Raw genomic sequence first — 12,148 nt, forward strand, 5'->3', positions numbered from 1 at the left:
TTTTTTCTTAGCATTATGAATCTCTCATGCACAGATCTCTAGTCATAAATTTATCACAGCACATGAACATGACATCCTGAAGTTCGTCTTACAGATAAAACATACATTAATAACAATACTAGAAGTCTTAGGATGCTTGTAATTCTATAGGATAATGGGGATATTAGGTGTCTAAAGGTTCTCTAAAATATATTTTACAAGACAATGTATTGTGTATTCGCGCTTCAATAAACATGTGCGTTGTTTTTTTTTTGGGGGGGGGGGTGGAACCAAAAGATTATTTAATTGAACAGATCCAAAAAAAGGAAAGTTTTACGTCTTTGGTCGTATATATAAAAGGTACCCCATATCTTCAGAAATATAATATAGATCCGTTGATGCATGTTTTTTAATCTGCACGTGTATATTAATTCATCATGTGCAATCCGATCGTTTCCTTCATTCCTTTACGCACAAAATAGGGCAAGACTGCAGTACTAAGACTACCAGTTGTATTGTTTTGTATGATCCATTTATTAAAATCCCGCATGTCTCTGAAGAGGACTTGATGACCTATTCAAAGATACTAAGATTAGAAAACAAGGACTCTAAGAGCGCATATACTGTAGGCAATAAGCATCCCACCTGTTGTGTGCGTAGTTCTTAACAGGTACCGTTCAGGACACCTGTGCTCTTTTGAGACATCATAGTTAATAAAATCGTTTACTTATGTCTCAAAGTTTGTGTTTGACCATTTAGATATATTAAGGTGGTTGGTAAAGAAGTGCAATAACCAAACTTTCCTCTAAGGCTTTTATGGCGGTTTCAGCGCTGTATTTAATATTCAACTGTACATTTAAGATTAATTTTAAAGACGGTTCTCAAACAGAAAGGATGAGGAGCTGCGTTTGCGTTTCTAAGCTATAAGCCTTCGTTACAAGAGACTTGTTCAATGTAAATTGTATATCCTTGTAAATTAGGAACAATGACACGCGGTAAAGTCTGGATAAAGCTTAACAGTTTCCTTTTGCACAGCTGCAAGTCTTCAGATGCAGGAGGCTGTATAAGGCAGGTGTCTTTGTCTAGCAAGGAGCGTTTAATAGTGAAAACAGCTGCGATTGAAAAAAAAACTCAAAGTTGACGATTGAAAGAACGGAGCAGTACTTTAAACTGGAATGTTTCCAAAGAAAGTATCCGATAAGTAAATCTAAATCCTATCAGTTACTCCAATTTTTTAGCGGCTGTACTTTGTGTGGGCGAGTTTGTAAGTTGTGGTCTTCATCAAGAGGCCGCGATAGTGAGACTCCGTCGTTTGGATCATATTATTGTACAAGTGCCGACCACCAGAGCCAAAACTAGCTAATTTGTTTCACTTACATCCCTGGCGTTCGTGTGTGGTTATAGTTCAGGACCCCAGCTCTTGTTCCAATCGCTGAAGCCCTTCACTGACCTCTCCAAATCTCTCACAGGTTATTCAATCAGCGTTGCCTGGATGGGTGAAGTGCCCCATTGACCAAGAATGTTGCGTCCACCAGTTATAAAACTATTTGTTATTATTTTGCAAAAACAAATAAAGGTAAAAAAAATCGATTCCTATTGCCTTTGGAGATATGACCACACACGGCAATTACAGCTCGCACAATAAAACTAATCTGTTAAAAAGACTTACAATAATAGACGTCTTAAATAAGAAATGTCAGTATTTCAACTTATTTCACGTCACCTAGAGTAAAAACAGCACTGTCTGAGTCCATCACGGCCAAGGTCGGAATGAAACTACTTCGTCGAAGTCATCTGTACTAAGAGACAGTATTTATTATCATACTGGAACATTTACAAGTGACGGAAGAGATGTATACAATAATATACTGCTGATATATTGTTTTGAATGTGACTGAGGCTGTTGCTGGGGCTCTACTGAGTCCACCGGGATGTTGTTTACACGTCAACATGATCAGTTTGTCCTGCTGCCGATTACCATTGCTGAAGTTTTAGGCAAAATGGATAATTAAGACATGATGGACTGCTCGCCTGACGCTTTATTCTAATTTTAGACAGTTGCTGTGATTTTGAGCGACCTGGTAGCTTTACAATCCCATATTTCAAAGTTTTATTGCTTTTATATTCATGTCCGAATTTGCTACAGGCATGGAGAACCTAGACGTTCTCGGAGTGAAAACATCCTGCTGTTGTCATGTAAAATAAAAGAAACCTTATATTGCCTCTCATGCTGACTCCGCCTGCCTGCCTATACGTGTAACTTTCCAAGAATATTGTATTGCGCTTTCTGAGTAAATAACACACCAACAAAAGTACATATTCCATAACGGTGTCAGATATATAGATGTACTTGACATATACCTCTCACGTCATATTATTTGGATCACATAATGTTTTCATAAAGTAGAATTGCAAATAGAGCTTTCTCTTATTTTTCCTATATTGTTCCATTGTGAACCAACTTAGAACCAATGACTTTTAATTATTGTAATTCATTTTAATAATTTTAGGTTTCTTCGTGCAATGTATTTTAAATCAGTAATGTCGTACTTTTTTAGTGTATTAATGCTTGTAAGCTATTTTCCGGGCAAAACAGTTTTTTTTTTGCAATCTATTGCTTACTGATTTTTAGAGTTACCCATATATCGTATTACAAAAAAATAGGAAACGCAACCGCTCTATATTTCTATATCATACTACACCTGTACTCCTTTGCAGATCCCCACGATACCCCCCGCATGTTAACTGACTGGCGGTGTGGGATTTCAAGATTCCCAATTATTCTTGAAAAAAGTTGGCCATCCCACAGTTCCTTTTAAACTCACAAAGTCTTTGCCGTCTTTGTACTTACATTATTCCATCTTTGTATGTAAATACTTCCCATCCAAATCCATTTTAATTTCTTTTTAGGAGAGAGTATATTTGGGGTATATAGATTGATTCGGATGATCTACTTCCGCGATATCGCCAATACAATGTTTTGCAGGAAAAACAAATCGGTTTTATGAACATTTAGAAACGTTAAGAGACCGCAGTTTAAATAACTGTTTAAATAGAGCCCATACCTACTGTCAAAGGATTCCTCTGCAATGGTTAGACTTCCAGCACGTTACTTTCGAGAAGTAACCCCTTGACAGGCAACACATTGCGATCTTCGTACGTTAATTATATAAGACTATTTATCTCGACGCATTTTTTAAAGCGAATTTAGCATGGTTTAATAAGGGTTCAGTGCATCCAACCACACAGTCAAACAACGGTTCGCCTCACAAATGTTGGCCTACATAACATCCCCAGACCGCTGAGGCTTGTAAGGGAAAGTCATCGCTGGCTCTTAACCATGCCCCCTGACTTCATAGCCAACGAGGTTGGGAGGTTTAGCTGTTTTACATACAGCAGCAAATAGATAATTATAGAAATACGGTGATTGTATCTTTTAAAATGCTCTATAGACGTTACACAAAACCCAATAGTGGCAACAATGGCTTTGGTGGGAGTTTTTCTGTAACACGAATTACTTTAAAACCAAGGTACTATACATTAAAAAAAAAAGACAGTACACTTATAGCCTGATCAAATCCTGATCATTTACGTCTGGCAGGGATTGACCAAAGATTGCTGCTGCTACACAAGACTCTGTGAGAACATGAAATTGATGGAGTTCGACTGGGCATCCTGGATCTTGGCGTTAAAAACACGAGCACAAAATGATCAATATGTTTAGTCAGCTATCACAAATATACATTGTACAACTTCCGGTGACAATACACGTGTGCCTTGGATGAAGATGTCCATTATGAGCTTCAGTCGATGTTTGTGATGCCTACTTTTTGTTTCAACTTCTCAAGTGACGGTGTTTTAAGTGCTGTAACCTAGCTTGCCTCTTTATTATGCTTCTAAAATACTGGTAACGTGAATTCACCCACTTTGTGTTAATAGATGTGATAGTAAGCGTTTCGATGTGATTGAAGGATGCAGGCAAGTGCGTAAATATTTATTGAATTAAACGGAATAAGAACAATGCGGTATCAAATGTAATTAGCACACAAGAACTGAGATGTTGTTTTCCTTATGATATTGTATTCTTTTATATAATGAAGGGTAAAAGCACCGAAGACCTTGTTTTAGCAATTGTGCAGCAATTAATGCAATATACTCGCTAATCCAGTTATTTAATGTTATCTTAATAAATACATTTTTGCTGGAAGAATCACATGAATCATTAGACTAAAGAATATGAAGCAACCTTTTATGACATGTCACAGTTCTCAAACGGTAAATTATATACGTTCTTCATAACAAGGTCGTTCTCGGCAAGAAAAGGGAGTTGCAGAAGGTCATGGCTTTTGGAAAAGGCTCAGGTCGACATATTATGGTTATTGGGAGCTGCACAATGTAGCGCATTTTCTGCTTTCGAAAGGCGCCAGCTTTTGTCACACTGTAAACAAAACAATGGTATGAACAGATCCACGCAAGAAACTGAGAAGCAATATGTTACCACATAAACTACTGCCATTTTTAAATTACATTAACAGTGAAACTCAGGGGCCTACAGTACACCCGCCTCGCTGTCAGTCCCATTCATGTCAAGCTCCTCATGCTATGATTTCAGGTAAACATCAATGAACATGGGCTCAGGTAGTAGAGGTACAGGACTGTAGCTGCATTAGTTAGGAGACAAGCACCTTGCTAAAGAGTACACTTTCCTACCTACAGTGACATTTAAACCAAACGTTTTGCCCTCCATACCTGGACGGTGTTGAACGGGAGGGACTGTAATATTGTTTTCAAAGATTAGCCCGCCTTTTGTAAAAAAAAAACCCTTATCTACCTAGTGAGATACAGTAGACTGTGATATTTGATTTTCTAAATGTTTTCTGAAATATTTTATAATGTCTTTTTTTTGCTGCATGAAGTGATAACACAGACGAATTAATGGATTACACTGTGCTATAGCTCGCAGTGGAAACCAAACTTCTGGTTAATCTTAAAAGTTTCTTCTTTATCTCAAAGCGAGCTCTGAAAAATTCTAGTTAAGCAAATCAAGAATCTAGTTTGCTACACGACCTTTTCTATCCTTCACAGTGTTTGTATGATAAATAGAAGGATGGCTTTTACAAGGAGAGCTTTATAAATTCATTAAAATCCATGCGTATTAGTTTACAAGAAAACGATTCACTAACATATCGTGTTTGTATTTTGCCATAAAGATAAATGTTGCTCAGAGAAACTATATTCAGACAATGATTTCAAAACAATCACGAAAGGAGACTGAAGTTGTTTAATTTACCTAAAGCTCGAAAGTACACGTCACTTGTGTTCGCGTCGTGAACGGAGCTATTTTAAAATTATAGACTTGAATGCTTCGGAACCGGTGGTACTATTGTAAATGCACCATTTAGAAAGCAAAATTTACGATGGTATGGTTTTATTTTATATGTATTGTATTGATACGATTATATAGGAATATAGGAATTATATATTCCTGAAACATTTAATGAATTTTTCAGACTAATGTTCTTAAACAGTATCAATGCTATCCTGTATACTACTTCCAAAGCCTACTTTTTAACTTCATTTTTTGTTGGTTCATGTAAAATCCATCAAAAAGACATTTGTAAACTGTCATACGTTATAATAATATTCATCCGAGCTACCGCGCTAAAATGCTTTTCCCTTAAATCTTTTGTCCTGAACGAATATAAACTCCGTAATACTGAATTTCCTCATCCCTTTTGTTGTCAGTGCTATATATTTAAAAGCTAATTTTATGTTGTTTTTGTAAACTGTTAGTATTAGCGGTGATATATTTAGAGACCCTGGTTTTAAATTTGGTCGTGGAGCAAAACGACGCTGTATTTTTGTTGTTTGTAATTAGTTCTTATAAAATTCACAAGATAAACATGACGAAAGCGAAATTTAATAACTCGTCGAGAACCTCCTGGATTTAAGAGATTATTCTGTGTCAAGAGTAAGATCATGTAAGATTTTACTTATGATCTTATTCTAATAAGTAGCAAAAACCCGAGCGATCCAAACTAAACTGTGCAATCATAACCAAACTGTCGCCATTGAGTTACAGAAAGCTTAACGTGTGAAGTATTTAGCAGCCATTAACAATTAAATATTATGAAAACCCCACAGGTGTATATATTATGTGAAACAAGAAATCTCCCTAACATTGTATTTAAATACATAGTCGCTTATTCTTATTTATACATTAATTTCATTCACCAAAACGGAATAAAAGCATGCTATTAAGAAATCAAACGTCTATAAATGTTCAGCATAGACATACTTCTTGAGATGACAATTCCTGTCAATACGAGAAGACTGTCAAGAGAAAACATATCCCAAATGATGCATTGCTGAAGACGGATGTTATTGAAAAGCGCCTCTGTAAATAAGTTATTAAACGACCGATTACTTCACTATCCCCCTTTTAATTTACCTTTTTAGATCTTGAGAATCAGATACATATCCCGGTAACTTTAGCATGTCATACTGTTAATGTTTCTGTGAGGCTAATGTTCGTGAATTTTCAGACACGTTCACCCGCACACGTCCTCCTTGAAATACCAGTTGGTACAATTGATAAATAGCACCTTTCTGTTCAGGTCAAAAAGATCCTCTTGATCATTTCATAATATTCTACGTCTTGTAACACTATAATGTTTTGTAGCAGCCATTCACCTGTTCCAGTCTTAAGCATTTATATGTTTATGCTTTGCTGTAAATATGTTAAAATCCCTGAAAAGTATAGACGACATACTTACAAGTTAGGATCTCTATCCTTATTTCTCTCTCCTCTCTGGATTTGATACCTTGAGCTAATTTGGAAGTGCCCCCCTCTGTTGGAACAAAATGATGCTTAAGACGCATAAATTAGGTTGTTATACAATGGAAGAGAACCTTCATTGTACCTCTTTGACTACGCTCTGTGGCGCTTATGCCTGGTCAAAGTGCTCTCTAAGTTTATAGAAAGTATGGCATTCACCATTTAAAACAGGGCAATAGTCCCGCTGACCCCCCAAAAAACTGCTCAACAGCCTCGTAATGTAAGTCTCAAGGAATAAGAGGTTATGTCTAATATCAAACAGAATTCCAGCGTTAAATCTTTTTAATTGATGGTGAATAAGATTGAAGGCTACCTTTAAACGGGGGAATCCGGTTAATCAAATATTTTTGTTGGCATCGTGCTTATCTTAATATGAAACTAACTACATTTTCCTCAATTATCTTGGTAAGATGTCAATGACTATTGTTTGCTCGTTTAGGACGTTTGCTCCGCCCCCCGTGTTTGTCGTAAACCTGGCGCCTGGCTACAATAAACCCGAGATAAGAGCGCCCAGGGCTCGCCTCCTTCTCCAAGGCGATCAATCGGATCTCAGGCGGACTACAAGCACTCTCTTACGTAGACATTCACAAGGAGAGAGCTAACACAACAACACGGCTGATCCCGCTCAACAAATTTACCTGGTTGCTGAACCATGTCGTTGAGCCCAAAGCACACAACGCCTTTTTCAGTGACAGATATTTTGAGTCCTATCGAGGAGACCTACAAGAAGTTTAGTGGCATGGATAGCACAGGAAACCTCACTTCTCCTTTGGGAACTTACCGCCAGCCTCAGGTTTCCCAGCCTGGCATGCAGCAGCACTCCATGGGCCACAACGCCACTGTCGCGACAACCTACCACATGCCCCACAGTGTGTCCCAGTTCTCTCACGGTGCCATGGGAGGCTACTGCAATGGGGGCATTGGCAACATGGGGGACCTCCCTTCGTACCAAGAGACCATGAGAAATAGCGCAGCGGCAACTGGATGGTACGGAGCAAACCCCGACCCCAGATACTCAACAAGTAAGTTTCCAACTATCATTCCACAATCGCGCTGTATTTTAAACCGTGTAATAATAATAATAATACTACTACTACTAATAATAATAATAATGTCGTATAGAAAATACTTTATAATACTAACGAATTAAATGTAGTATAGATAATACTATACGAGGTGAAAATGCCTTTTTTATCATCTCTTATTTCTATAGATTGGTTATAGAATTCTGTTCTAACTTATTTTCTATGGATTGGCTAAAATAAATCCTGCTGACCTGGTGTGTTACGTTGTTGCCAATTTCTGTATTCACTGACCCTTTATTTTGTGCCGGTGATTTATAATATTATAAAGTGACACCACACGGGCAAGAAAGTAAATTTTTTAACCAGCCTTAAAAAGATGGTGATGAGCGTAAAGAGCAGAGTTACGTTCATTTGCTGGGCAAGGTGATCTGGAGGCGCTATTAATTGAGTTCATTTTTTTTAAGTTTCTAGATTCATGGGACCTTCCACAGGCATGAATATGACCGGAATGGGGACCTTAACTGGCATGGCGGACGCCGCCAAATCGATGGCACCTTTACACGCGGCTCCTAGGAGAAAGAGACGGGTTCTTTTCTCACAGGCTCAGGTCTACGAGCTTGAAAGACGATTCAAGCAACAGAAATACCTCTCGGCGCCCGAAAGGGAGCACCTGGCGAGCATGATTCACCTCACCCCGACCCAGGTCAAAATCTGGTTTCAGAACCACCGCTACAAGATGAAGAGGCAGGCCAAGGACAAAGCGTCGCAGCAGCTGCAGCAGGAGGGTAACTTGTGCCAGCAGCAGCAGCAGCAGTCGCCGCGGCGGGTGGCGGTGCCCGTGCTGGTGAAGGACGGCAAACCTTGTCAGAATGGGTCCAACACGCCGACACCAAGCCAGCAGCAGGTCCAGCAGCAGCAGCAGCAGCAGAACGGCTCCGGGGGTGTCCTCCCAGTTTCCAGCAACTCACTCAGTCAACACCAGAGCCAACAGGTGAACCCCTTAGCCCAGGCCCAAGACCTAGAGGAAATGTCACCAAGCCCTCCATCTCTACACAGCCAAATCAGTAACATGGCTCAGATAGACACGTCTACTGTAGATTACACCAGTAACATGGTCAGCTCAAACCTGCTTTATGGCAGAACATGGTAGGACAGACCCTTGTTCGATTTGATTTGATTTTTATTTTTTACGCTGGAGATGCACACGAGGCCAAGAGCAAAAATAAAACATGTATCATGTTTGTATTTCCTGCTGTGAAGACCATAGCCTTCCAACGACGAGAAGGACTATATATATTTAAGAAGACCGCCTATTTGGGGGTCATCATTTCCTGACTTTTACTGCGCGACACTTTTTGAACACTAACGAAAGGGTTGCCGGTGAAACTATGTGTGTTGTTGATTTTTTTTTTGGGGAGGGGGGGGGACTTCCTAATGATGTTAATGTAGTAAACGCTGTTAACAGGAATGTGAATGCTGCTCTACATTTGGTGCCCAAACGACGTGGGGAATGGTACGAGCAAAAGAGAAACGGGAGGCGGGGGTAAACAGTTCAGGTATTAACCTTTCTAAAGGTTACTGTAAAACCACAATACTTACAGTATTCTACCCGATATTTTATGACATAAAAATATTGTAAAAAATTAGAACTTTAGAATTAACAGAAGTAGAAACTGTATATTTGGCTAACACCGAAGAATGAGATTACTGTATTATACTGTTTTAAAGGAAAAAATACTTTTTTTTTTCCTTTTTGTAATTTAAAAAAAACGAAGACTCGCGATGGCTGCTGTATATATGTTTCAAACCCATTGAACGTTAACAATAAATCACTTGAAGTGCAAGCTATTTCTGAGGAATTAATTTTATAAGGATCTAGATGGAGTGCATTTTCATTATAACCTGATTGAAAACAAATTGAGTTGCAATGTAAGGTCGAAGGGGTGTATCCAACATTATCCACGCGCGAAAAAAGCGGCAACGTAACGAGTATGTAGCCTTTATCTAAACAATGCCTTACACTTAGGTTTCTGCTGATAAATGGGATCGAAAATTATTTTAAACAAAGAAATCTCATTCAATTTAAGTAACAAAAGAAAGGGGGGAACCTTGGATTAATTTTTCTCAAGATGGTAATCTTCTCGTTGGCCTGTTCGTAGCCATCTTTGCGCGTATTGAGCCGTAACTGCAGAATTAAAACTTAATTGTTTTGAAATGTAAATATCTAATAGCAATATTTCCGTATAAAATTAGACTTTTTCGGAGACTGAAAACTGTAACAGTTTTCTATTTTTAATAAAATGAAACCCAGTTACCTCACGGATTATTCTAATGGTTTAGTGGACTGATGTGATTCATATGTTTGTGTAAATGTATATATTGTAAAAAAAAAAAACAGTAATGCCACGAACTACTGCCGGAATTGCTGGTAATTAGGATAAATTATGTAGTTAACCCTTTTAAGTGACTGTTGGACATTTGTGTTGAAATACTGTACTGTATTGATGTTGCGAATTAATATAGCGCGCGCATTAGCGACATGGACATAACTCTCATCTCGCCATGTAAAAACCGTTACAAAACCGAAGGTAAACATAACAAAAGAGACACAGCTGAACCTGAAACTAATCAATCGATACCATCTCACCCTTTAAAATAAATGTGCAAGTTCACAGTGCTATTAATTAAGGAACCCTCACGGTAAAATGAACGCAATGTGTTTAATATGACGAAATCACTGGATGGTCGTCTTTACACTAAAGGATTCCTGAATTTTGAAATTATTCGATGTTTTTTTTTAAAGAAACGGAGTATTATAGATTCTACGTTTATGAAATTCCAAGAAGTTTTAGATAAATTACTTAAATAAGAAGAATATTAGTAAAACTTTACGCCAACATACAAAACTATAGGCAACATTGCAGTGCAATATTAACTAATGGCACCGAGACTACTGCATACGATTTATATTATGTAACAAAAAAAAACATATTTCTAAAAAGCTATAATAGTATATTATCAATTGTGACGAAGGACTATACACATGGAAATAATTTTAAAGCTTATTTCTCGTTTAATCAAAAACGTTTTTGCTTGTACTTACTGTACATGCAGACCACTTGCAAGCGAGAGATCACATCATACACGCAATACACAAGATATAAATTACACGAAACGCACGCATAAAACACTACCGTTTCACTATTTCGTCCATTTACGGAATTCACCTGCAAACAGAGCAGAGGGGAACAATAAAGACCCTTTATTTCCTTATTTATGTTAAATTGGATGCATTTCTGGTTAAAAAAAGTCAACAGAGCAGATAGGTCTCATATAGCGGATGCAATAGCGTATTTCCGTTATTTTCAACTTCGTTTCAATACTCGATAAAGGCCTTCCAAACCCTTGATTAGGTTAATTTTCAGTAGCATATTTTGTGTGAATTCTGAGCTCCACGTGTGTGTAGATTATTGATAATGTGAAAAACTCCAGGGCAATACTAAAACACCTCTAGGTAATGACACTGTTGTTTTAATGACTAATTTGAAATTTAACTTCTGTGATTCCGTTACTGATAATAAATGCCTCTGAAGTCCATGTCGAGAGCAGGTTTTCAAGGAGTTAATATGGGCATTTCTGAAATTCCCACTTGCCCCTTCACAAGTAAGCCAATTGGAAACCTATCTTGTGTTTGTGTTTATTTTAAGGTAATAGTGAATAACGTAAACTACTTGAAAAGAATGAATTAATCAAATGTCTGATAACCAAAGCCGTGAAGTGGATTTAAATGTTGACACTTCTCGCTTACATAGAGCGTACATGATGCACTAAAAAACATACTCTCCAAATCAAGAACTATAAAAGAAAAAAATACGTTGGCACAGGTGAAGTAAACATTTAAAAAACGACGTGACCAAAAGCCGCCAAGTTTTACTTTCCCCCCCCCAACAACAAACCAACAATCGTCACATCAGTGAAAGCGAATAGATTCCTGTAAATGCGAATTTCATTACTTTTCAAATATTACTAAAATTAGCAGTCGCTATTAATTTTCTACCAATACCATAAAACGAGATCCAGGTATAAAAATAAAAAAATCGAATTTCTCAGCTGTTCAATTTCACGAATTGACGGTGGAGAAGCAGTGGAAATTGTTTTATTGGAAACGAGGTTAAAGCTTTCTTACGCCACACAAAGCGACGGTACAGACAGAACTCAAGTTTATTTACTTAACACAAGCCCATAACCAAATCCGTGCTTGTTACCGACAGACATACATCCTCTTTACCACACAAAGAAAAAAGTC

The 12,148-nt window shown here is 37.8% G+C and overlaps 1 protein-coding gene across 1 annotated transcript; it reads left to right on the top strand.

The window, feature by feature from the left end:
- The first annotated feature begins 7,338 nt into the window (after positions 1-7,338).
- On the top strand, positions 7,339-9,686 carry LOC148675376 (homeobox protein Nkx-2.4-like). Its single transcript, XM_088626640.1, has 2 exons — positions 7,339-7,839; positions 8,307-9,686. Exons 1-2 carry the CDS (start codon positions 7,470-7,472, stop codon positions 8,990-8,992), a joined length of 1,056 nt encoding a protein of 351 aa, XP_088482766.1. The 5' UTR covers positions 7,339-7,469; the 3' UTR covers positions 8,993-9,686.
- Positions 9,687-12,148: the final 2,462 nt, after the last annotated feature.

The sequence above is a fragment of the Lepisosteus platostomus genome, chromosome 3 (genome assembly GCF_059453375.1).
Source record: "Lepisosteus platostomus isolate fLepPlt1 chromosome 3, fLepPlt1.hap1, whole genome shotgun sequence".
In the NCBI taxonomy this organism is placed as follows: domain Eukaryota; kingdom Metazoa; phylum Chordata; class Actinopteri; order Semionotiformes; family Lepisosteidae; genus Lepisosteus; species Lepisosteus platostomus.